Raw genomic sequence first — 27,353 nt, 5'->3', positions numbered from 1 at the left:
ATAGTATAATTTTGTTATTTCTAAAACACTTTTAGTTTTAGTTTTACGTCAAACCAAACTTCAATTATTTACAAAAATAACAAAACATTTTTGTAGGAGGATGGGACGGACTATATGTAATATTCCGATCAGATCAGTCCCCTTCCCCACGTGCAGTATTATGTTGGGGTTTTTGTTGTTGTTTTTTCAACGTATTTCCGGGGACGCATGACCCCGACCCCTCCCCTAAAAACACCACTAGTCAGTCTAGACTTCCTCTACACAATTTCATGCACACGCGCCTGTTTGACTAAATATTTCGTTTATTGCAAATCAATTAGGCCTGTATACATTGCATTATAAAGTGTAAATTTTGCAGTTAAATATATGGCAAAAGGTAAATGCACATTTTCACAAAATGTTAGGCAAAATCCAACCAGAAGACTTTATGAATGCATAATACACTTCTCACAATTAGGACATGGCAGATCTTGATCCGTTGAAGAGTATTTATGTAGCTACAGTAGGTGCGCATGTATGTGTGTGTGTATGTGTGTTGTGTGTGTGTCTGTGTGTGTTGTGTGTATGTGTGCGTGTGTGTGTGTACGTGCGTATGCGTGTATTATAATGCTAAAGTAATAAAATAAATCATCTTGCTTTTATTTGATTAGCTAGATGGATTAAAATCTAAAGAGTCTAAAAATTAACTGACAGATAACAAGGGAAAACATATATACATGTGCATATTTCAATATACATACTCAGCAACGCATTCCCGTCCTGCGAAGGAACATTTTATCAACATGTCTCTAATGTGATGACCCATCTCAATTCGCGTTTTTCTGAAACAACAATAAAACATAGATATACCTTTTGTTCAGAATTTTAATCTCTATGTATTGAACAATGATGGATACTGTCATCATGCTGTAACGATTGTCTTCTATGTAGAATGTTATTACATAATGAAAACGTGAAGTTATAAGCAAACACATATTTCGTTAAGGATAAAGAAAATATGAATATATGAGTCTTATCATAGAGTTTGTTTTGTTCAACGACACCATTAGAGCACATTGATTAATTAATCATCGGCTATTGGATGTCAAATGTTTGGTAATTTGACTCGTATTCAACAGAGGAAACTCGTTACATTTTTCCTAATGCAGCAAGGGATCTTTTATATCGACATTCCCACAGACAGGAAAGCACATACCACGGCCTTTTATTAGTTGTGGTGGAGTTTTATCATGCAATATTGATATTACTATTACGCTACGCACGGGACAGTTCAGATGAGGAATGCTGGCTTTACACCGGGCTCTCTCCCCCAACATATTGCCAGCCCTCATTAGCCGCGACTATATACACATGCGCCGTTTATATAGCTACTTCTTTCTTTAAGTCAAATATGGTGGCGGCCATGGTCGTTGTATTTATAGGGTGTATACCACCAAATAAAATCCCATAGACGACAATAGTAACATATGTGGCTAAAACTCCTACATGCAGCGTATCAATCGACATATACACTACGGATATAAATACTACCACCACTCACCCTTAAAGTAAATCGGGAAACAATTGGTGAGATAATGAGATAATGAGTAGCGTCTATGATTACCCTAGTTCCGCACAAAATTTAAGTGGGTTTTTTACATGTACCCCATACATCTTTCAAGCACAAGGCTACTTGACACAGTGGTACTAGATGAAAGAAAGCATTTTTTTAAATATATATTTAACGACGCACTCAGTACATTTTATTTACGGATATATGGCGTCAGATATATGGTTAAGACCCACACAGATATTGAGAGGAAACCCGCTGTCGCCACTTCATGGACTACTATTTTCGATTAGCAACAAGGGATATTTTATATGCACCATCAGACAGACAGGGTAGTACATACCACGGCCTTTGATATATCAGTCGTGGTGCACTGGCTGGAACGAGAAATAGCCCAATGGGCCCACCGACGGCGATCGATCCCACACCGACCGCGCATCGAGTGAGCGCTTTACCACTGGGCTACGTCCCGTCCCAGGTACTAGATGAAATAAAATTGCATACATGTTTTGTCTAGATGAAATTTATTGTTGTTTTTTGCAACAAACACACATTTATCACCAATGACAGGACTTGTGGTATTAACTGCTCTATCAAAAGTTGGGTGCACCTCGAACTTTGACCCAGCCGGTAGTTATTTAGTTTAATACTACCTATATAATTCATCTTTGTACGCAATATTAAGCACGATGTGTGTACAATAGTCGAATGGACATGAGCGCAAAAGTATCCTTGCGAGGTGCGGCATCGTGTAAGTATAAAGTTAGTGGTTGGCAGTGCTGATCAATAGAGAAGTGATCATAAGGATCGGAAACTGTTAAAAAGGCCTTGCTTATTATATTATAGATTACTATTTAATAAAATAATTATTGACCGTTATTTTGAGAAATATTATGGTTTTATGGACCCAAGAAATTGACATTAACTTCGTCCGCTGGTCTCGGACAGTATCAGTTACATACAACATGACATTAACTTCGTCCGCTGGCCTCGGACAGTATCAGTTACATACAACATGACATTAACTTCGTCCGCTGGCCTCGGACAGTATCAGTTACATACAACATGATATTGGTTTCACTGATGGTCAGTAACTGCTAAATATTCATCATCTACAGAATTAAACTAATCACCTTTTCATACTTGAATAAATGGAGACAAAATCGTCTACCATCTGAGCCTGGGCAATCTTCTTCCCTTGGTTCCTCCACGTGTCCTCCTCGCCGGGTCTCGGTGGAGGTGGCACGTCGTACGGGTTCGTGTAGTTGTAATCTGGCTCGACAAATCTCTTAGTGCGCGACTCTCGCCGATTGCGGGGTGGTGGTTTCGAGGTACTTCCATTTCCTGCATCGCCAGTTGCTCCACCACCTCCACCTCCTGTTGCCCCGCCTCCTGCATCTCCAGTTGCCCCGCCTCCTGTTGCCCCACCTCCTGTTGATCCATTTTGCCCGCCTCCTGCACCCCCAGTCGCTCCGTTTCCTGTACCTCCTGTTGCTCCGCCTCCTGTACCTCCAGTTGCCCCGCCTCCTGCACCTCCTGTTGCCCCTCCTCCAGTCGCTCCTCCTGAACCTCCTGTTTCCCCGCTTCCTGCACCTCCAGTCGATCCGTCTCCTGCACCTCCAGTTGCTCCACCTGTACTTCCAGTCGCTCCGCTTCGTGTACCTCCAGTTTCCTCGCCTCCTGCACCTCCAGTCGATCCGCCTCCTGCACCTCCAGTCGCTCCACCTCCTGCGCCTCCAGTTGGGCCACCGTCTGTACCTCCAGTCGCTCCGCTTCCTGTACCACCTTTTGCCCCGCCTTCTGCACCTCCAGTCGATCCGCCTCCTGCACTTCCAGTCGCTCCACCTCCTGCGCCTCCAGTCGATCCGCCTCCTGCACCTCCAGTCGCTCCACCTCCTGCGCCTCCAGTTGGCCCACCGTCTGTACCTCCAGTCACTCCGCCTCCTGTGCCTCCATTTCCCACGTCTGGTGGTGGAGCTTGGCCTTCAAGAGGCGGGTTCGCTGCACCAAGCTGGAACAAAACATACAGTGAATAATTCAGGTCTTGATCAACATGTAGAAATATGCTTTAAACAAATTAACAGTTGAGTGCCTGAATGAATGTTAATAGAGATAGACGCATGTAGGAAAAATATGAATAATATAACTCAAGGCTCTCAGGAAAACTGCCAAAGCAACAACCTGTATTAAGTATCTGGTTCTATTAAGCTTATATATGGAACAAGCTGCGAATTGTATTAGAAAGGTCACTTAAAGCAGATATTTACAAATACACATTAACATTTTGATGTTAAAAACAAATGATTTATAACTAAAGAACATATAGGAACAAGTAATGTCTTGATGAGTCGATTTAATCAAGTGTGATGGGGGGGGGGGGGGCATCACGCAGTTGCCCTGTACACGTGCGTGAAGTGTCATTCTCCATTTTGACAATTTCTAGGAAGGTCCATTAATCACTGTGGAACATTATTTCTGTCAATCTTTTTCATTTTGTTGATCATACAGTTGTTATTGTTTTGTTTTTAGTTATTTTTATTGTTTGAATTTGGGATTTACTGATAAAACAAAACGTCAACTTTCAAATTTCATTTCTGACCCCAATCGTCCTTCAAGATCTTTGGTGGTCATAAAACCTACTGTAATACTGAACTACCGGTTGTAATGCTTGCCCAATTAATTCACTATTATCACATAACCATTCCCCACAGCTAATATACCTCACAATTTTGGCAACTGTAAATTCTCATTAGAGTTCCCCTATTTTTTTGAAGAGTATACATTTTATTGATAATCTGACGTCTGCCGTGGTCTCTACTTGGGTAGCGATCTGCCAATCAGACCAATTAGATTGAATAGGTATGTAATAAAACGAAAAAAAAACCTACACTGTGTAACAAAGAAAACCTAGACTCTTATCTGTTAAAAGGGGAAACGTACACTGTGTTAATATGTTATTGTGGGCCTACGTTGTATGATTTTAAAGATCACACCATGTAAAAACGGAAGATGTTTTTTGTTTGTTTATTGTTGGTTTCGTTGTTTTTGTTGTTGTTGTTTTTTGTCTTTTTTGCGGGGAATTGTGGGATATTTTGGAAAGTATTACATGCTGTTACGACAAGGTAAAACAAAGTGTGTTTCTGAAATCACCACCATACTTACACGTTGCTGTTCTATTCTCTTCGCCATGTTCTCCGCTCTCACTGAATCGAGAAGTTGCTGAAACTGTGGACTTCCTCTGTAAAGCTGAGACATCTTTACGGGGTTGATGTTGCAGACGGTGATCGCAGGGAATTTCAGACTCTCGAAGCCCAGGACGACAGTGGTGTGCTTGGGCCACGCGAAGTACGTATCTGACAAATGGTAGAGATGGAACGTCATGGCTCCCAGCCCGGCCAGCAGGAAGAGTACCCACGCCAGTTTGGCATACCACGCCGTGGAGTGGTGGATGTACGGCACACCCACCATCGACGTGTTCTCCGCAAAGCGAACAGCAATGGCTCTCATGGCACTGTTGGTATCGTCAGATTGTCTCGCTGTGGAAGGTTCCGTGTCAGAATGTTTGTAACCTCTCTCAAAAGAACTGTCTGAGATCTGAAAACAAGTAGCACACTTTTATTAACTGTTATGGCTTATAAAACTAGAGGTTTATAAAAATATTTAGTAAAAAACTTCAAATAAATTTGGAGTCTAAATGTTTTTTTTTTTAATAAAACAGTGATACACACCATAATCACGTGTGTATAAATCATTGTCAAAATTGCCAGGAACTCGTGATACTTGAGAGATGTCAATATTTATATGCGAAATATCAGTGGTCAGTGTCAGTGTTCGCGAAATTGTATTAGTGATATAAGCTGTTTGTGAATTGTTAATGTTGGCGTTAATAACAAGTACAATCTTCAAAACATGCTATTATGTCAATCCACTTTTAGACTATATATATAATATGACTAGAATGTCGTAGAATATGGTGACTTAAAAATAATTTTAGCCTATGACACGCATTTCCTGAAATGTCACCCTAACCCTAACCCTACAAAAATAAAATTGTTACCTAGAAATGATGAAATAATATGTTTTGCGTGGAATCAAAATGCTATAAGGATCCTTAATAAGTTGCAATATGTAGACATTGTTTACTAAACAATGGATTGTTGGACAGCTGAGCTCATCTCGTAATATGATTCATTCGTGTAAGTCCACACCCACTAGTAGGGTTGTCACGTTTACAAAACTGGTTAAACGTTTAAACGGAACCGGTTAAACGAAACGATACCGTTTAAACGGCCTAACATTTAACTAACCAGTAACTATTAATGAAGCAATATAAAAGAATTTAAGGGTCAGACGATATTTTCGACAGTATTTTCTGAATGTCAATTATATTAGCTAGACCATAATGTCACGCATGGTATTGTTCCATTTTGACGAAAGTGGGTCTAAGCAACCCATAAATGAATTAAAATCCACTGTCATTGACACTGTCGACTAGTTCTAATGGCGAAAACATGCTTACATTTGCACGTAAATTAGGGCGAAAGCGAAAGGTCTGCTAAGTGCCCATAACTTGCTTTTTCACAAAGCGCTTCATTTGCACGCTTTGCATGTGTATTCCATGTTCCCAATGCTGAATTTCCGTATAATTGGAGCTTGCGTTCGTGTACGGTGCACACTCCAAATTCGACAATGGTACGACGTCAACTGACTATCGAAGATCGAGGAAGGGCTATTGCTTGGCTTCAGGATGGCAATACGCAAAGAAATGTTGCTCTGAGACTTGGTGTCAGTCAGAGTGTCGTTGGCCGACTGTGGCAACGGTACCAAGCAACGAATTCTGTTCGAAATCGTCCACGTTCGGGAAGACCCCGAAGCACTACAAATAGAGAGGACCGCTACATCACCAATATGGCTCTACGTCAACGCACAACCACTGCACGCCGATTACGTGACAATCTGCGGACTGCGACTGGAACTCGAGTGTCTGATCAAACCATACGCAATCGTCTGAGAGCCAATAATTTACGCTGCCGTCGTCAGGCTGTTCGACCACCACTCCTACTACGTCACAGAACGGCCAGACGTCACTGGTGCACGCTTCATCTGCGGTGGCAACGTGTTCAGTGGGGTCGAGTGATGTCCACTGATGAGTCCAGGTTTAGTCTCCAGTTCAACGACGGTCGGGTTCGTGTCTACAGACGTCCTGGGGAGCGCTTCGCTGACGTTAACGTTAGACAACGTCACCGTTTCGGTGGTGGCAGCGTCATGGTGTGGGGCGGCATCTCTATCCACCACAGGACCCCCCTCTATGTGGTGGATGGCAATCTGAATGGAATCCGATATCTGAATGAGATTATCCGGCCGTTGGTTCTCCCAGGCCTTCAGCAGATTGGCGGCGGGGCAGTTCTGCAGGATGACAATGCCAGACCCCACCGCGCCAGGGTGGTAACGGACTTTCTCAGACAACAAGGTATCGCCAGGATGGATTGGCCAGCATATTCGCCTGACTTGGCCCCAATAGAGCACGCCTGGGACGAATTAGGCAGCAGAGTTCGGGATAACCATGCCCCTCCGGCCAACCTTCATGATCTGGGTCAACTTCTTATGGCAGAGTGGCAGGCCATTCCCCAAGAGTTCTTCAGACGTCTGATCAACAGCATGAGGCAACGATGTGTCGAGTGTATTCGCGCCAGGGGTGGATTCACACACTATTAAACGAATGTTCTAATGTGTAAAATCCATGTTTGACAACCTTCAACTTTGACAGCATGTCATGTGACTTTCTTGTATACAGTGACGTTTATTTGTGTTTTTTTGTAAATATGGAACAATAAATAAAATTGTTGGTGTAGTTTACATCATCAATCTAATACACTCTGAAACTGATTTGGTTATAAAGTTTTGACCCTTAAATTCTTTTGAGTAGTATATATTTATATATATATACATGTATACATAGTTCAGACCAACTATGAATAATCGTTGTTTCTAGATTTATTTTAAATACAGCCGTTTCAGGCACGTAGGAACGATATTTAGAGTAGGGGGAACAATCTCTATGGAGGGTCACAGCCTTAGTGGGGCGTGGGGACGCACACGCCATATATATATATTTATCTTTGTTTATTTAGAGTGGGACAGAACACCGTACACTTTACTCTCGAGTGGGCCCCTCCCGCTGCGCTCAGGTTTCTACGGGCCTACGATTAAGCCGAATAAATTAGTTTGGTATAAAGCAGTCGAATCTTTTTGCATCAGTTGATTGTGATCTTTATTCTATAAACCATATAAAATCGAGGAAATCTCCGATATGTACAGTAAATTAAATGTTTTATGATATCTCTATTGATATGCAGAGACTAAAACGATTACTTTGTTTAACGACACTACTAGAGCACATTGATTTATTAATCATTGGCTATTGGATGTCAAACATTTAGTAATTCTGACAAATAATTTTAGAGAGAAAACCCGCTACATTTTTCCATTAGTAGCATGGGATATTTTATATGCACCATCCTACAAACAGGATAGCACATACCACGGCCTGGCTGGAACGAGAAATAGCGCAATGGGCCCACCGACCGACGGGGATTGATCCTAGACGCTAAATACCATTGGGTAACGATCCGCCCATCGCCAGCGATCACGCCCTATGACTGGTGCTAATGTATCACCTTATTTTAATCCGTCTTCATCTTCTAGCAATGCAAACTGAATAAGCAAAACAAAACATTTTTATTGGAATTATTTTAAAACTAAAAGTACTGGAGAGATGCACTTTAAAACAACTTTTTATATTGTTTATTTATTACAATCCAGTCAAAATAAGATTTGACCTAGAATAAATTGCGACAGAAATTATTTTAATTGCAACTGTTTGCTGAACCGTACATGAACAACATATCAAAACTGTACATTGATGTAGGTGGGGCAAATATGCTAATTTGCATAAATTCAAAATGGCCGCCATAACTCATATATATGCAAACATAATGGCAAACTATTCTTAAGATTCAGTGGGTAAATATATGGAATTATTAGTGCTATGACTTAAATGTATTCACACATTATCATTAAAATTCATTAAGAGATATATGGATGAAAAGTAAAATTCAAGATGGCCGCTTTTGTTCAAAATGGGTACCAGTATTCCTCAAAATCGCACATAAATATATATATATATATATATACAAACAATGTACTTTTGTTTGTGTTACTAATAATGTCAAATAAAGCCTTTAAACTAATTATTTAGTACAAAAGTGACATAAATGATATATTAAGCCCACCGTTAGCTTTGGATTGGATCGACTTAAGTTGACCAGCTGATGAAAAGATTGGGCAAAAAAATAAATAAATTAAGCCCTGTCATTTGTATGGCACTTTTGGTCAATAAACACAAATCTGGTGGAATTTTTTGTTTATGACCACTTTTTAAAACCAGAACTTCAATTTACTCAAAATGGCGGCCGTGTTTTGTCGCTTTTAGATCAAACACCTTCATGTCATATATCAATGTATGGGTTTTGTGGGTTGCACAGGACGAAAATTACGCTCCGGCCGGCCACACTAAGGTTACCAATACGAGTGCTGCCCCTCTCTTCAGCTACTAAATAACTCCTGTGATGGGAACCCCAACCTTTCCTACCAACCTCCCCCTCCTCACCCAGCAGGGCTAATATTAAAATTATTATGTTTAAATTTTGACCGCCCGATCTAAAATGCGCCTAAATTATAAACAGAAGGAAGTAGACATAAAATATAGTTTTAGGACTGCGCACAAATTTTTTAACAGCCCATTATTTATTTTTGGTTGTAAAATTCAAAATTGTCCCATATATTTCTGTCCCGGACCAGATCACTGGCTATTCAGAGACCGGGCCCGGGACAGACATGCTTGAAACCCTAGTGGTATATAAGCATGTAAATAAATATTGGAATGGAATGGCCTAGACGAAACGTGTACACGTGTAAAGATAACAGTCCTATCCATGAGTCTAGATAAAGCTTTAAGGTTTGTTTAATGTTAAATGTGGCGCACCAGTTACGAATTATATAATATAAGTACGGTGAAGGCGTATCTATACAAACTAGGTGGCAACTGAAATTCGGTGGTTGTATTTTCGTCCAACTTTAGTCATCCCAAATATGTCCCTCGCTATAGACTAATGCTACTAATTGACGTTCCGCTCTCACGACTTCTACGACTGTCCAGTTGCTAGTCTGAGCGCTCTTCCAACTCGACTTTCGTCGTATATATAACCCATCAGTTGTTAATATGAGCGCTCTTCCAACTCGACTTTCGTCGTATAACCCATCAGTTGTTAATATGAGCGCACCTGTCGTAAATGGGGCGCTGACAGTCACAGCCCAGCATTAGTGTGCAAACAAACACTAACATAAAATAAACACTGGGTTTGTATATTTTGATGATTTAGTCAAAGACAAATAAGGCAAGTATTCACAGAAAGGCAATACCTGGTGAAAACTGATGGAAATGCTATTTTTGCTTGTATGGAGTACTAAAACATCGCATTGTGTCTTTTAAAACCAACCCCTTTATACAAGTGAAACCGCTCGAAACGTAGAGCTTACAAATTAATACCTTGACCCGTTTACATGTCGCATTTACAGAAAAATAAATATATCTTCATTTCCTCCGTCGGTTACAGTATAACTGGGGGTCAGGGGTCAACTCTGTTTCCTCAGGGTAAGGGTTAGGGTTAGGGTTATCTGAGGGAACATAGACATAATATCGTATAACTATGTTAGAGAACGCGGCTGGCTTATAAACAAAACGCAACAATAGGCATGTTTTGTGTAATATTGAGTCAGGAAAATATATGCATGTGATTTAATTAATATTGAGCAAAATATACGAAGAAAATTAACAAGAATAACAATAAAGACAGAAAGAAAAAAGACAGACAGTAGATGGGTGGGTATGGGTCGGTGTGCGGACGGACGGAGACACAGACAGACAATCAAGAGGGTGGCACAAGGGTTCCCGTGCCTACCCCAAAAACCCCAACAACAAAAACAACCACACACACACACACACACACACCGTTTGATGTGCTCTTTTAAATGGGTTTTTATTTTTAAATTTATCATCCACAATATACAGCACTAAATTACCCCCAAAACGATCCGCCTCTCCCTCCCCCAACCCCCACCCCCTACCAAAGTCAATGTCTAATATGATGTGTTAAAATATTCTTGCTGTTTCTTAAAAATATATATAGTAACCTATAATGCTGATTTTTTTTGATTTTTTTTTAAATCTGATTACCTGGTCAAAATGTTATCGTTACTTACTGTTTGGTAGCTAACCGATGACTGATACGTTATTTTCATGAGTTAAAGTTTGTTTTGCTTAACGGCACCGATAAAACACATTGGCAATCATCGGCTATTGATTGACAAATATTTGATAATTCTGACACGTAGTCTTCATTTGAAACGCGCTACATAAGCAAGGATTCATTTATTTGCACAGACAGGACAGCACATACCACGACATTTGATATACCATTCGTTGGTCATTGGAAACCATAACTTGACTAATGCGAGCATTACGTTTACAAGAAGATAAATACAATCAAACATCCTGTTTTTATGAGTAGAGTTAACGCACCGTTAGCGATATGTTCCAACTGGCTCATAAACGTCATTCAAAATATAAACCTATAAAGCATCGGTATAATAATTTAGTGTTTGATTAATCACCAAAATGGATGTAAACACCATTGACTTGCTAATATCTCCCTTAGGTGTACTAAATGAGAGAAGTCAACATTTGCAGTAGCAGTCCTGCCAGTTTTTGTCCCATTACGATCAGATTTGTTTTACCACACGTTATGTTATCTCTGTTGACAATGTCAAAGTTTTGGATTTGTTTTACCAAAAGTGTATGTTAGCACTGTTGACAATGTCAACATTTTAGATTTGTTTTACCACACGTTATGTAAGCTCTATTGACAATGTCAAAGTTTTAGATTTGTTTTACTACACGTTATGTAAGCTCTATTGACAATGTCAAAGTTTTGGCTATAGTATATTAAAGCTGTTGCGTGGTCAGGGGGCCGAGCGCTCGCGAAACGTTTGACTTGTACCATCGTCTTCGATAATATCACATTCATCTAACGTTAATGCGTAAAACCAATCTAGTGAGCCATTGCGGTCACTTGCCCTCCTTAACATGTCTTCGGTTACACTATTTTTGAAGTACATTTTTTTTTTCTGTTTTGCATAAAATTAATTTTGAACTCATATAAACATCAGGAAACATGTTAGATTTGCCGAAATTTTAAATTTAAACAAAATGTTGAGTGTTTAGTTAACAAATGCATAATGTATAAATTAACGATAAAAACCTGTTTTAGCGAGAATATAATATACACGTTTAATATCATATATACTCTTCACAAAAAGTAAGGGAATGTAGGAAATAACAGCCAAATAAAGAAGTACCAAGAGGTATCACTGTCTAGGAATAGATGCATAATAATAATGGAGGAATTGGGAAGAAATGACAACCAACAGTTCATGTTGCAGCAGATAGTATGGCTGCAAACGACTTTTGAAACAAGATAGGGATGACATGTCAAAACTGAACGTTCACGTCTTTTGACCAATACTGGGTAATACCTCACGATTCGTCAAACATTCGTTTATTCGATGGGGCATGCTACGTATCAATCTCCCAGTGACGATTTCAGGAAGTCTATCCCACTCCTCTTGCAACGCCTGGCCAAATTCAGGTGAAGTAGACGGCGGCCGTTAACGTCGCCGTACACGTCTCTCGATCATGTCCCAGACGTGCTCTATGGGGAAAATGTATGGGCTCATTGCTGGTCATGGCATTCTGGTAACGTTTTGCTGCTGAAGGTAGTCATTTACGATATGTGCACGGTGGGCCCGAGCACTGTCATCTTGAAACACAAACCGTCGACCAGTACGGCGAGCAAACGGGACAACAATCGGTGCCAGTATGTTATCCCGGTAGTACTGACCAGTGACTTTCCCTTGAACAGTATGGAGTGGTGTTCTGTCAGTCATAGTAATGCCAACCCACATTATAACTAAACCACCACCAAATCTGTCATGTGGCCCGAGGTTAACGTTTGCTTGGCGTTCATTTCGACGTCGGACCCGTCACTCGGACTCCACTAGCCTGGTGTAACTGTGCAGCGATTTCATTTCTCTGGGTTCTGATTAATCGATCCTGGACTCGTGTGGTTGATCGGGGACACCCTGAACGGATTCGATCATTAACATTTTGGGTCTGCTGGTATCTGTTCCATAGTCTGTAGATCACAGACGGCAAAACATTGAACATGTTGGCTACATCACGCTGAATTCTACCAATTTGAAGAATGCCAATAGCCCTAAGGTGTTCTTCACGTCATAGACGCTGCATCACTAATTCAAATACAAACAATGCATAACATCCACAGAACAAAGGTTAATTGATCATGAGATTCGGCAAAATTAACAGTAGTAATCACTCAAACTGATTTAACGACCGCTCTGTGAAGTGACAAAATCGCGACTGACCCTACCCACGTGTACAGAGCTACGGCTAATATAGGTGAGAAAGATTGGTGGAAGAGGTTATACAATAAAATAAATAAATCGGCTAATATAGGTGATGAAGACTGGTGGAAGAGGTTAGACAATAAAATAATAAAATAAATAAATCGGCTAATATAGGTGAGAAAGATTGGTGGAAGAGGTTAGACAATAAAATAAATAAATCGGCTAATATAGCTGATAAAGACTGGTGGAAGAGGTTAGACAATAAAATAAATAAATCGGCTAATGTAGGTGAGAAAGACTGGTGGAAGAGGTTAGACAATAAAATAAATAAATCGGCTAATATAGGTGAGAAAGATTGGTGGAAGCTCGTGAACACTTCCCTGTAAGAGCGTAGCGCTACTAATTTGTCTGCTACGCCATTGTTATTTAATTATATTGTAGTAACTGATATAGCAAATGTCTTTAACGATTTTTATATTAGACAGTCAACACTTGATCACCTACTTTTTGAGGATCCAGAAATTGATTCTTTCTCTAATGTAACTTTGGACCACATTTTTCAAGAAAGAAGTTGAATATATTTTCATATTTTCTGGAAACTGGCAAATGTTACGCACATCCATAAAAAAGGCTCTGTTCACGATATTAATAACTATAGGCAGATAGCAATACTAAGTAATTTATCAAAAGTGTTTGAGAAATGTCTTTTTGAATATGTTCAAGTATGAAGGGAGTGAGGTTAGAGCTGTCTTTTGTGATATCAGTAAAACCTTTGACAGAGTATGGCATAAATGCATGATAAAAAAATTAAAATTTGTAGGAATTTCAGGTAACCTCTTATCTTGGTTCGAAAACGTATCTGTCCTACCGTAAATAACGAATATTTATTGAAGGATATTTCTTAAGTATTAAAATCATTCCTGCTGGCGTGCCCCATGGATATGTCCTAGATCTAATGCTATATATATATATATATATATATATATATATATATATATATATATATATATATACATACATACATACATACATACACACACACACACACACACACACACGTATATATATATATATATATATATATATATATATATATATATATATATATATATATATATATATATATATTAACGATATAGTAATTGGAATAAAATGAATCTGACAATTTTTCCATATATACTTAAGTAGATGAACCACAAATTGATCTAAAACGTGTAAACAACTGGGCCCAAAAGTGGCTTGTTAAATTCAGTCCTGCCAAAACTAAAACTATTACTTTCACACGTCTCCCTTGGTTAATCCCACCGTGTATCTTGATAATTAGGGAATTGTAGAAGTAAATTTCCATTATCATTTGGGACTGTTTTTTCAACAGTCTGGTGGATGGCGTCTTCGCGTGCAAACTGTTATTGATAAAACCTGTAGAAAATGACTAGGAAAAATATACAGCACTTTTATCCTTCCTCTCTTTGACTACGCTCGTAAAATTTGGCATAATTGAATATTGTATATTTCTCAGCCAGTTTAAAATATTCACCTAGATGCTCTTCGCACAATTTGTGGAACGTTTCATTAGACATTGTATTAAAAAAAATTGTTTCGTACGTTTATCAGAGAGAAGAAAATGCCACTAATTATGTATGCTGTACCGACTCTGTAAAGGTATGAGACTCCAGCTTATTTGTCAGAACAATTGCCTAAAACAGTTGCAGAACATTCTCGATACCCATTGCGTAATGCCGATCACTTACACGAATATAGAAGGCGAACCAAAATATTTTCCAATTCCTTCTTCCCTTCTGGAGTTAAATCATGAAACAAACTACCAACAAATACTAGAAATGCTTTATCCATAAGTTTTAAAAAAGATTTAAATGCAAATAAAATTTAAAATTCATCATATTTCTACATGTGTCAGAGGCGATCTTCGCCTAAATATTTAGCGATTGTAACGGACATAAATTTACACGTTTCATCTCAGACAATTTTGTCTGTGCCTGTGGCTATCCTAATGAGAATTCTGATCATTTCTTACTCCAATGTCCAATCTGTGACAGACAACGTACACATTTTCTATCTACCTATTCCAACCTAAACTACTTGAAAACTCAAATTTCGACGATCAAGAAAATATTGAGATGTTCAAAATGATTCTACAGTTTATAATTACAAACAAACACTTTGACAATTTCTGAAAAATCATTTTCTCTCTCTCTCTCTCTCTCTCTCTCTCTCTCTCTCTCTCTCTCTCTCTCTCTCTCTCTCTCTCTCTCTCTCTCACACACACACACACACACATCCCCACAGGTCTACAATGTTCATTTCGTATGTATATGTCTAATTGATGTGTTAACCTATTTTATTATGTTTCTGCCATGTAAAATTTGTAATTTATAAAATGTAGTGAGAGACCTTAATATAGGCATCACCTGTCAATCCCCAACGTTAATGCAAATGTTCATAAATAGTTGGCGGTGTACATTTAAATTATATTAAGTTTATTTTGTTTTTCATTATTATTTTAATTTGTTTGCGACAAATGCATAATATATATTGGGTCTGGTTTGGTAACCTAAATTCATTATTTTAGTTCACTGGTAATAATAATTTCATGTTGAGTGTTAGCTGCCCCACTATAAATATTCGAGCATAATACATTTACTAACAATACGTATACATACATTTTAAAAGGAAAGTAAAATAATATATAATACGCGAGGTTTGACACCCTTTGTTGTGCATGGTCCTGGTATTGTTAAAGTAAGAAAAGTACCCCGTCTTAGTTGAACTGTTTACTACATGAAGCATGAAGCGAATCGTTTAGAGAGAAAATCACATCTACACAGGCTCATACCATTGTTAACCATCACCACTGAGGATTTCTATTTATCCTGCATAATACATGTATATGCATTCAAAGTTCAAGCACGCTGTTAGCATATATATATTTGGTAGTGATTATAAAATGTAACAAGACGTTATATTATATTAGTGCATATATATTATACTATTATATCATGTAAACTCATCTTGCCACAACAACATATTTTGTTACTGTTCCTAATATAGATGTCGAAATATAGTGCTAGTTGGTTAGGAGCTATTGCTGAGCACAATGTCATGTTAAACTACGGTCATTTGGTGTCTAGCTCGAGGCTACTCTAATCGTATCCTATTTATAATATATATATATATATATATATATATATATATATATATATATATATACCGTTACACCTTTTGTTACAACTTAAAGTTTAACGCTATGAGCGATCATCAGGTAACGTGTAACTGCCCTGTCGTTGTAACAAAAGGTGTAACGGTATATATATATATATATATATATATATATATATATATATATATATATATATATATATACTGGCTCCCCAAGAGGTAGAGCACTATACCAGCCACACCAGGATGAATACTGTAGTGTGTGTGTGTGTGTGTGTGTGTGTGTGTGTGTGTATATATGTGTATATATATATATATATATATATATATATATATATATACATACAATATATATATATACAATGTATATATATATAATATATATATAATATAATATAATATAATGTATATACTTTCACAAAAAAGAAACACAAATGTAGATTTTGTTTACATTGTTAAGGTGGATTTAATGGATGAACGGGTGAACAGCAGAATGTTCACATGTTACACATATATTCGCAGTTGACAGCTGTCGATGACGTGGCATTTAAAATGTTAAAGTTCAAGGCCATAATGGTAGGCAGACAATATCTTGTGTGTCCACCATAATAGTCCAGAACTACCTGACATATCCTTCCTATGGAAGCAATAAGCTTACGAATTGCACCTTGCGGAATGCTGGCCCACTCTGCCTGTAGTGTCAGTGCCAACAGTGGAAGATTATGTGGCTGTTGTTGATGCTGTCCCAGTCAGTCGTCTATCCAACTCATCCCATAAATGTTCTATGGGGTTCAAATCCGGAGATCTAGCAGGCCAGACCAGGACCTGAATGTTGTTGTGTAAACTAGCTTATGTGGTATTGCATTGTTGTGCTGGAATACAACGTTGACGTTATTCATAATTGGAACGACGTGTGGCTGCAAAATTCCATCTCGATATATCTGCGCCGTTAAGTTTACTTGGATATGAACCAGGTTCGTCCGGCCAGTGCGTAAAATTGCTGTCCACATCATCACACTACTACCACTGAATCTAACCACGACGACGTCTGTCAACTCGACATCTTCACTCACCGCGACGAAGCAAAAACCGAGACTGGTTACTAAACCATACACTTCTCCATCGCAGTTGAGGCCATACTCTATGGACACCACTGACGTCGAAGTCGACGATGTTGATGAGTCAAAATGACACCTCTGGTTCGAATACCTGCCTCACGTAATCTAATTGTTTGACATCCAATAGCCGATGATTTATTAAGCAATCTGCACCAGAAATGTGGTTAAATGAAACACACTGTATGTAATACCAGACGCGTGTATAGTTTTATAATCACTGGCCATGACTCGATGGTTAAACACTATGGGCTCGTATCTCAGTTTCCCCTCAAACATAGATTTGGGACTCATTAGGGACGTCTTCCTCACTAACCATGAACAATTAGCCTGGGTTGTGGAACTATCACACTGCAGAGATGGGGTATTCGTAATCGGTGATCGATTACCATGTTTGAAAATGCCATGTAATCGCAATCGTAATCCATTGCATTGATAATGTAATCGTAATCAGCGATTACTTTCATGATTACTCAAAATTTACCAAACCCTCAGGTATGTTTAGTGTCAAATGCAGCACTGGTCAATCAGTGTAGACAATAGAACTGATATCCCATTATCTTCTATAGTTATCTAGAACTGTCCATATTAACTCATTTCAAATTTAGCATCAGTATTGCATTTTATAAGAAACGTATTATAAACAATGCCTCGAGTGCCTCGTGGACTGTTTGGTCGGATTCTGCAGTGTACTTTCTAACCTTTGTATATATATATATATATATATATATATATATATATATATATATATATATATATATATATATATATATATATATATATATCTGTCTGTGTGTGTGTGTGTGCGTGTGTGTGTTTTAATGGTTAGTAAACTAAAAAGCAGCATGAATAATAGTAATAATTTGTCCTGTGAACATACGCTCATAAATTTTTGAAACGATTTAATAAATAAGTCAAAATAATTGATTATGTTTTTCAATGAATGAAATTGGTATGGTTGTGAAATAAAATGAACAATTTCATGTTGGTGACATCAATTTCATTACTTTGTTGAAATGTAATCATGATTACTGGACAATGTATTCGCAATCGTAATCGATTACTTTCAATTTTTTGGTAATCGTAATCGTAATATTCTTATGTAATCGTAATCGATTATTTTCGTCAAGCTGTACAGTTGTTGTGTGTGTTAAAGGAATGCTTAAGCAAGGCTTTGACTGGTATGCATATTCAACAATATATAATGCGCATTATTGCTTAAAGGTAGAGTAAACTCAAACAAGAGATTTATGTGTTGGGAAGATGCATACCCGGACTACCAACACATACTAACACTTTAACAAATGAAACACGCGTAATTTTAGAGTTAATAAAAAAACATTATTATTCCTGCTAACTGGGGGAAGTCATTTTGTTTCGTTTTTGTGACGTCCGGTGGTATAGCTTGGGGCGAAGTGACGTTAGCCCCGTCCATCTGCTCTATGCACAGTGTAAACAAACGCTCTAATTTACGACAAGGCGCTTCGCTTTCATCAACCTGACTTGTAAAACAACATAAATGACTTGATAGTATAATAAACTATTTAACTAAATATATTTCAATTTGCATCAATAGAACGAAATGGAGTTATAGTATTTTTCTTTTTTAAAAAAATCCAAAGAAAAAAATGCATATTATTAAGCCTATTGGTATGCTACGTTCGAACAAAATCGACCACTCACGATACCCAAGTGATAATTTTCTTTTCTTTGGGACTACGTAATTGGTCAGTTTTGTGATTTTAGATGGGAACGTCTACTTAATCAAGGGTTTTCCAGAATTACTTATAATAATAAAGCAAGACGGCTGATCGATTACGATTAGAGGGGTGTCCGTGTGGTTAACACACAATGCCCTGTGAGGGCACGTCTTTTTAGTGTGTCTAGACACAGTGTCTGGGGACCGTCTAATATACACCTGCCAATCAGGAACTACAGGTACAGGCCACGGAAAGAAACGACCAATTAACTAAGAAAACACTCCGATTATTATTTCAGTACGTGGGTTAATTTATGTACAAACCATAATACAGTTATTTCAACACTGACAATGGTGGTTTATTTTGTATTAAATATAATATATAATTTTTGCTGGTTTACTGGGATAACTATTATTACAGAATATTGCGATGCATCCGCAAAAATCAGGTATGTTTTGTTTGTTCATTTTGAAGACTAATTCCTGACGTGACACGTTAGGTATTACGTAACCACCAGCTCGCTAGAGGGCGTATTCACTGGGATGGTACAAAATGGCTGCGCCCGTTATATATAATAGCCGTCACATTTAACCGTTTTATTAATTAACTATACGATTATACTTGTTGATATTAAGCAATAATGTGCATTATACATCGTTGAATACGCATACCAGGTCAAATGCCTTGATTGTCCCCTCCTTTAACATCAACAAGTATAACCTTATATTTAATTAATAAAACGGTTAAATGTGACGACTATTATATATAACTGGCGCAGCCATTTTGTACCATCCCCGTATGGTGTGACGTCAGGGATTAGTCTCAGAACTGAAGAAACAAACGGACCTGATTTTTGCGAATGCATCGAAATGTTCTGTAATAATATCCATCCCAGTAAGCCAGCAATAAGTATATCTTATTTTTCTATATAAAATAAACCACCATTGTCAAATTGTCGAAATAACTGCATTATGTTTTGTCCATACATTAACCCACGTACTGAAATGATAATCGGAGCGTGTTCTTAGTTAATTGGTATTTTCTTTTCGTGGCCTGTACCTGTGGTTCCTGATTGGCAGGTGTATATTTGGAAAGTCACCAGTCAAAAAAATACGTGGATGTTTTATTAAGATCACAGGGTATTGTGGGATAACCGAACACCCCTAAAATGGTAATGGACATTATCAGCCGTCCTGCTTTATTACTGTAAATAATTCTGTAAAACCCTTGATTAAGTAGACTTTCCCATCTAAAATCACAAAACTGACCAATTACGTAGTCCCAAAGAAAAGAAAATTATTACTTGGGTGTTGTGAGTGGTCGTTTTTGCTCCAAAGTACTCTACCAATAGACCTAATAATATGCATTTTTTTTCTTTGGATTGTTTAAGAGAGAAAATACTATAACCCCATTTCGTTCTATTAATGCAAATTCAAATATATTTAGTTAAATAGTTTACTATATTATCAAGTCATTTTTGTTGTTTTACAAGTCAGGTTGATGAAAGCGGAGCGCCTTGTCGTAAATGACGTAAATGCGTTTGTTTACATTGGTCATACAGGAGTTGGTCGGAGCTGACGTCACTTCGCCCCAAACTTGAATTCCAGACGTAACCAAAACAAAAGAATATGGCTGTCCCCAGTTTGCAGGAATAATCACGGCTTTTTTAAAATTATTATTAACTCTAAAATTACGCGTTTTTCATTTCTTAAAGTGTCAGTATGTGTTGGTGGTCCGAGTGTGCATCTTTCAAACGCATAAGGTTCATGTTTGAGTTTACTGTCCCTTTAAGAAAGATAGCGTGCCCACATCTAAACTCGATTGTATAAGTAGCGATGTTCCATTGGTCGATTGTCGGGTGAGCTCTATCGTTGTAGTGATTGATTATAAACGTTCATAGTCGATTGTCGTTGAAAATGTTAACTGTAATTGTAATTTTGTGTACTGTAATTGTTCTACAGTTTAGATGAAGGAATTAATGCAAAATTTAGTGTGCTCGAGTTTGGGTTTGTTTTCATATGTACAAAATAGATAATGAATAGGTATTTAAAGGTAAAATTGGCAAAATGTATGGTCTATCCTGTGAACACAATAGGTACATGATCCTAATAACTGAAAACCTTGTTAAGTTCAAATAATTCTAATCGATTATATATTCGAAAACTGATCGGTTAGTGCAAACCGATTATAACTAATTAGTTATAATTATCGATAATGAAATTCAAAGTCCGACAATAAATCTTAATGACGACAAATCAACTCTGACCTGTTGTTTTCGTGGTGACGACCACGCCAGTGGTTGCTGACCTCTGTAGTAGGAGTCTGTTCTGCCAGGGTAAGCCATGTTGTCGTTGAGAATTTTCGTTCTAGATGGCGGCCCCGTGTACAACGTGTCTGGGAAGACATCGGCGCCGTCTGGGTCATATATGTTGTAGTTTCTTTGGCGGTAATTAGCCATAATGTTTCACTAAGTTATTATCAAATTAATTCTTGGTAGGAGTCGCAACAACAATATTCATTGACCTAATCTATTCTTGTTCTTTTTCAACAAAAATATTGTCAACAAAATGATTCTGAGTCACTGTAAAGCGGCGTGACAGGGTGCGTTAGTTGGTCAGCCGTGACTAAACGCGGGATGGTTTTTATTGGTGCGTTCACTATTTACAATCTCACTTGGTAATATGCTGGATCTGATGATAATATATTCATTGATGTACTGTCATGCCAAGCTAGGTAATGGGTCCCTAGCGGTGTTGGTGTTAATTTCACCGAGTGTGCCGTGGTCAATTACGGTTTTTTTTAAATAACAAAGTATAATGTTATTTTTATAGTTTTTTTAACCTTTGATCTTTATGTGCGATGTGTATTATTACACACTAAAGTAGTGTCGGAAATAGAATAAAAATTATTTTCGTCGATTATTTCTTTCATATTAAACTGACAAGTAAATATTTTGTAAATACCCATTCAATGATACTCCACCTAATTTAGCATTTACTTGTTTGGGCTCTCATTGATGTACAGGGTAGTGTTTACTCTTGAAATAAACTAAAGATGTCCGTAAACAGGTGATTTGTGACCTTTATTAGAACAGACTATAACACATGAGATAGCACCTTTAATACCGGTATAATGGATCACTCATAATGGTTCTGACAGTTTTGCTAAAAGTTACTTATAAATGACTACAAATATTTTGTTTTGGAGAGGGATAGGGGTAAACCATCATCAGAAACAGTCCCTCATATATTGTACAGCAATGAAATTGACACATGTTGACCAAACTTTGTTATTGTCTGTTCCAATAAAGTGCACAAATCACCTGTTTACTGACATTTTTCTTTTAATTTCAAGAGTAAACACCACCTTGAACATCAATGAGCGCCCAAACAAGTAAATGCTAAATTAGGTAGACTATCATTAAATAGATATTTACAAAATATTTACATGTCAGTTTAATATGTAAGAAACAATTGACGAAAATCATTTTTATTCTATTCCCGACAGTACGTTAGTATTAACACGATACAAACTAGAGTACAAATATTGATGTTCAGTTAGCGTTTTAACCGTTCATGGAGTTGACGAAGTGAAAACTATTGCTTGCTGTGATTTGAAGTAACAAAATATAAAGTGTAAACAATAATAATGTGATATAACTTGTTCAATGTTGATATCCAACCGAGGTACACCGATTTGCGATCGCAAATCCTCCGCCGCTTATCTAGGGTAGATATTAGCTGGTTAGCGCGTCCACCACGCGAGCTCGTATGGAATTTGTATAATATTGCAACAGAAATGACGGCCTTTGATATGCGAGTCGCTAGCAGGCAACCCATAGGAATACAAAAGAAGCCCAATGTTGCTCAATAACAAGAACGGATGTTTCAATGCAGAATAGATATTATATTTTGGATCGAACTTACGAAGCATGTTATCTTAAATTAAAAACGTAGATGTTGAGCACAGTAGATGTATGTAGTTGCATTTACGTAAGACCAATTAGGGGGATAACCCTACTGTTTTCCGATTTGCGGACGTATATCGGTGGTTTTACTGTCGCAAATTTAGTTTTACTGGCGACGAGTTAGCGGAGCCAATAAAACGGTAAATTTGCTACTGTAAAACCACCGATATACGTACGCAAATCGGAAAACACAGTAGGGTTATCCCTATTCTAATTACACGGTTTTCTGGTTGATTTTAAATAGGAAATTGTCACATTTGTAATAAGAATAAGCCTATAACCGTCATTAGGCAGCCCATCAACAGACGATGAGTGGTCGGACAGTTAGCGGCTCGAACATAGATGTGTAATTTGACATTTAATCTGCTCTAATGATTAGATAACGACTAATAAAGAATAATATGTTCATTTCTGACATAAAAACTTCTCAGTATTTAACGACTTCTGTACGTAATATGAACGCTGTAAAGAAATTGTCTTTATGGCGTCATTACAAAACAACCCTGTTCTTCGCTTAACCTATGACGTATTTCTGTCAGAAAATTTGCGACCGGTATATATCGGTGATTTTACCACCTGAATTTTTTAGCAGAGATCCAATCAGATTCGTTCTTACAAATCTGTTGAATTAGAATAAAAAAGAAACAGGCTTTGTAAATTTGGTCTTATGACAATGTACAGAAAATTAGGATCCACCGTATTTAATTCCTTTAATGTGCCTCCGTCGTTTTAACATGTGTTCGCTGGTCTAGTTATTAAACTTGGTATTAGATAGTTTTTATTTTAGATGATAGTAGAATATCTTTTGAATAGACAATAAATAAATACTTTGAACATATAGACCGGGATAAAAATATCTGAGTAAAGGGACAGTTAGGGAGCAACATGAGAACTGGATTTCTGCCGGGGCCACCTGCTGCGTGTGAACCCATAAATGAACCCTAAAATTGGTCTAGCTCAAACATTGGAGGTACCAGTCAGAACCACTTCCAAACTGTGCACACTGCCAACCTTACAATGAGGTCATATGCGACAGCCATGCCAACTGCTGCAAAAGGCCCCACCCTACCTCAAACATTGGAGGTACCAGGTAAAACAAAGTTTAAACGAATAACTATATCCCACGGAGTGTAAAATGGCCCATGCCAAACACATTGTCTGCTGCATTGGCTCTGCCAGACAACCCTAAATATCCAGCCCTCGGCTCTGCAAAACCTGGTCTAGGTTACACATTGGAGGTACCAGGAAACAACACTTTCAAATTATGCACACTACCAACCTTACAATGAGTTTATATGCGACAGACACGCCAACCGCTGAAACACCCTAAATTAATTTAGTTTAAATTACTATAAATTATTATAATTGGCACTACCCGTTCATTATTATACTATAATATACACATAATCTACTCTACGTTCAAACTTGATATGTAATAGTATATGATAAAGCTACATGTAAAGTAAATCGTCAAGAAAGTCAGCACGAGGCATTGAGGGGTAGGGGAGAGAGTCCGGAAAACAAATTTCCGTATCCCCTATGTTTCAGGACCATAATTCGGTCAAAATGTGTAAATCGTCATGAAAGTCAAACTTGATCTCTAATGGTATATGATAAAATTATATACCAAATTTCAGCTCAATATCTCGAGGCATTGTGGGAAAAAACCTATCCACAAAACTTTATGTGGGACAGACTCCAGATGGACCGACAGAAGAACGGAGATGAAACCTATAGATAACCCTTCCGGTTGGACCGATAGGAGACTAACAATAAATGTGGATTGTATTCATTGAAGTATTCAAACATAGTAGTGGAGAGTTCACATTATATGTATAATAATAACTAGGGAGTGCAGAGAATTCAAGAGGAGTGCGTATTATACGTATAATAATAACTGGGGGAATGCCAAATGATACGTATAATAATGACTGGTTAGTGCATATTCTTGGGGAGTGCAAATTAAATGATACACCCGTTCCTGACCTAACCCAAGTTATGTAGTGACCCTGAAATTGTTTTAAGCAACAACTAAAAAAAAAAAATAATAATAATAATAATAATAATAATAATTGAACCCCGATTTTTTGCAATCAGCAAACTAGATTTGGAACAACTCGTACGATTAGTTTCTTTGGTCTGATTCGATTTTAAAAAGAAAAGAAAAGTTCCTACCTACCTAGTCTATTTTTTCCAAGAATGAAACCTGAAACACGTATACACATTGTTTAGGCCTAATTCAGTCTAGTAATAAAAACCACCTCATTTTACTTTTTATTTTCATATTAATTTTATTTTTTGTTTGAATTAAAAACAAGAATTAGGATCAGTCCTTTTTTCTAGGTAGGGTTGGGTTCTAGGACACACATTTTTTCTTGTTTGCCTGGTCCACGTTCTAGTTGCAATGGAAAAAAATAAAGATTAATTGCTATCCTATTTTTATGTGAAGCAATTTAGATACTAACAAATTTTCCATCTTTATTAAGTATCAAAATTAATAATATCTTATATTTAAGAAGAGCTAAAAAAATGTAACATAACTACATGTAGCACATGTAAAATACAATGGCATGTCATGTGTGGTACAGTAAGGGGCCGTCCATAATTATCAACATTTTCACGAGCGTACGCGGGGGGTGTTATGGGCCAGCGTACACTTCTTTTGAAAGTGAAAAATGTCGATCAACATTTTTCATTTTGGGGATGTACACTTTTAGGGGGGGGGATGTCAAAAGCGTACTACTTGTACACTTGTGAAAATGTTGAAAACTATGGACGGCACCTAATAAATTACTACTTTTAAATAGCTACCCTTTGTGATCCATTTGCTTATGCACTCAAATTTTATTTTGTAACAATTCCTTAACTAACATGGTAAGACTATTTTATTAATGGAAAAATTTAATTGCTGGATATACTGCCAATCTAATGGCGATGATGTACAAACAGATCAGAATCAAGCAGAACAGTCTTCGGCACTGGAAGAAATAAATGTGACCTTTTTTATCTTCAGTTTACAAACAACCAGATATTCAGTAATCTAATGGCGATGATGTACAAACAGATCAGAATCAAGCAGAACAGTCTTCGGCACTGGAAGAAATAAATTTGACCTTTTTTATCTTCAGTTTACAAACAACCAGATACTCAGTAAGCTATTGCTTCAGACTAAAGTAGAGTCAACCCAACATAGGCAATAACTGTTCAGTTTATTTTTATCAATGATTCCGCCATATATACATTTGAGAATGCAGAAGAACTACATTCACCAACTGAAGTGTGTTACATGTTTATTAGGCCTATAAAATGTATACATTTAAAACCATATACAGGTACAATTTGATCTAAAATATTCATCTGCATCTACTCCCCCACCCATCCAATTGTACTGATATAAAAAGGGAACCTCACCCCAACCCAAACGTTTAACGTAGGAGGAGAAAACAGGTGGATATTTTACAAAATAAAAAACCCAACAAAACAAACTGGGAATTTGTCTTTCCAATTATTAGTCTCGAACTCATTCGGTTCCGGCAATTGGCCGATACCAACTCGTCCAGTATGATCTCGACAGTCATGTCTATCTCCGGATTATAGCTGTATACTTCTGGCTCAAACTGATATGACAAAACTCCTTTTCCTTTTCCATGACTACTGTCATTTTCTGTCTCAATTGATAAGTCTAACAAAACTTTTGGAAAAAGTGCTTTCTTCGCTCACGTCGTTCAACAGCTTCATTCAACCATGTTAAATTACAGTATCTCTATGCCCCTTTTTGTGCGTCATAGGCTAAAAATATCCCACTCTGCATCTCTGACAAACACATTATTATTAAAAACCTGTCAGATATTGTGATAAATTTATAAATATTATTTGATTCCATACATCAAATTACAAATATGCCTTTACTAGGGCTCTTAAGATATCAATATTATACTACAATTATTATTTTTTAATTATTATTCACTGGAAAATAAGAAAGATGAACATATTAATTCAATAAATCTCCTTTTTCTTTAAAAGAAAAATATTAAAAGAAAACTGTCAACAATTTCAATTCTGATTATTTACTGCATTGATTGATATGATTGCATCAGATACAAATACAGCACAATAGAACAACAATTGTAAACAAAAGTGTTATTCCAGTTCAAAAGATACTACTTCCATTTGTTGGGGTCTAAAAACTTGTAAAATTTATTCCAAATCCTTCAAATATCAGTATAAAAAGAAAATTGTATAAACTGTGATAGCTTGAAAGGATGCATTTTGTATTTAATACTAACATTATATATCCATTT

The 27,353-nt window shown here is 37.3% G+C and overlaps 2 protein-coding genes across 2 annotated transcripts in view; both read right to left on the bottom strand.

Moving 5' to 3' along the window:
• LOC121376046 (degenerin unc-8-like) overlaps positions 1 to 21,635 on the bottom strand; it is a 42,389-nt gene extending 20,754 nt beyond the window's left edge. Inside the window, exons 1-4 of the mRNA XM_041503824.1 lie at positions 21,352 to 21,635; positions 4,712 to 5,143; positions 2,683 to 3,560; positions 741 to 821 (exon numbers count right to left, since the gene is read on the bottom strand). Of these exons, the coding sequence (XP_041359758.1) occupies positions 741 to 821; positions 2,683 to 3,560; positions 4,712 to 5,143; positions 21,352 to 21,543 (1,583 nt within the window). The 5' untranslated portion in view covers positions 21,544 to 21,635. The remainder of the gene's footprint in view (positions 1 to 740; positions 822 to 2,682; positions 3,561 to 4,711; positions 5,144 to 21,351) is intronic.
• A 3,688-nt stretch (positions 21,636 to 25,323) lies between these two features.
• The window catches only part of LOC121376219 (pterin-4-alpha-carbinolamine dehydratase-like), a 33,584-nt gene continuing 31,554 nt past the window's right edge, over positions 25,324 to 27,353 (bottom strand). The window contains exon 5 of the mRNA XM_041504034.1: positions 25,324 to 26,145. Within this exon, the coding sequence (XP_041359968.1) occupies positions 26,062 to 26,145 (84 nt within the window). The 3' untranslated portion in view covers positions 25,324 to 26,061. The remainder of the gene's footprint in view (positions 26,146 to 27,353) is intronic.

Source organism: Gigantopelta aegis, chromosome 6, assembly GCF_016097555.1.
Source record: "Gigantopelta aegis isolate Gae_Host chromosome 6, Gae_host_genome, whole genome shotgun sequence".
NCBI lineage: Eukaryota > Metazoa > Mollusca > Gastropoda > Neomphalida > Peltospiridae > Gigantopelta > Gigantopelta aegis.
The sequence above is the reverse complement of the archived record's forward strand: the minus strand, read 5'-3'. Positions and strand labels throughout refer to the sequence as shown.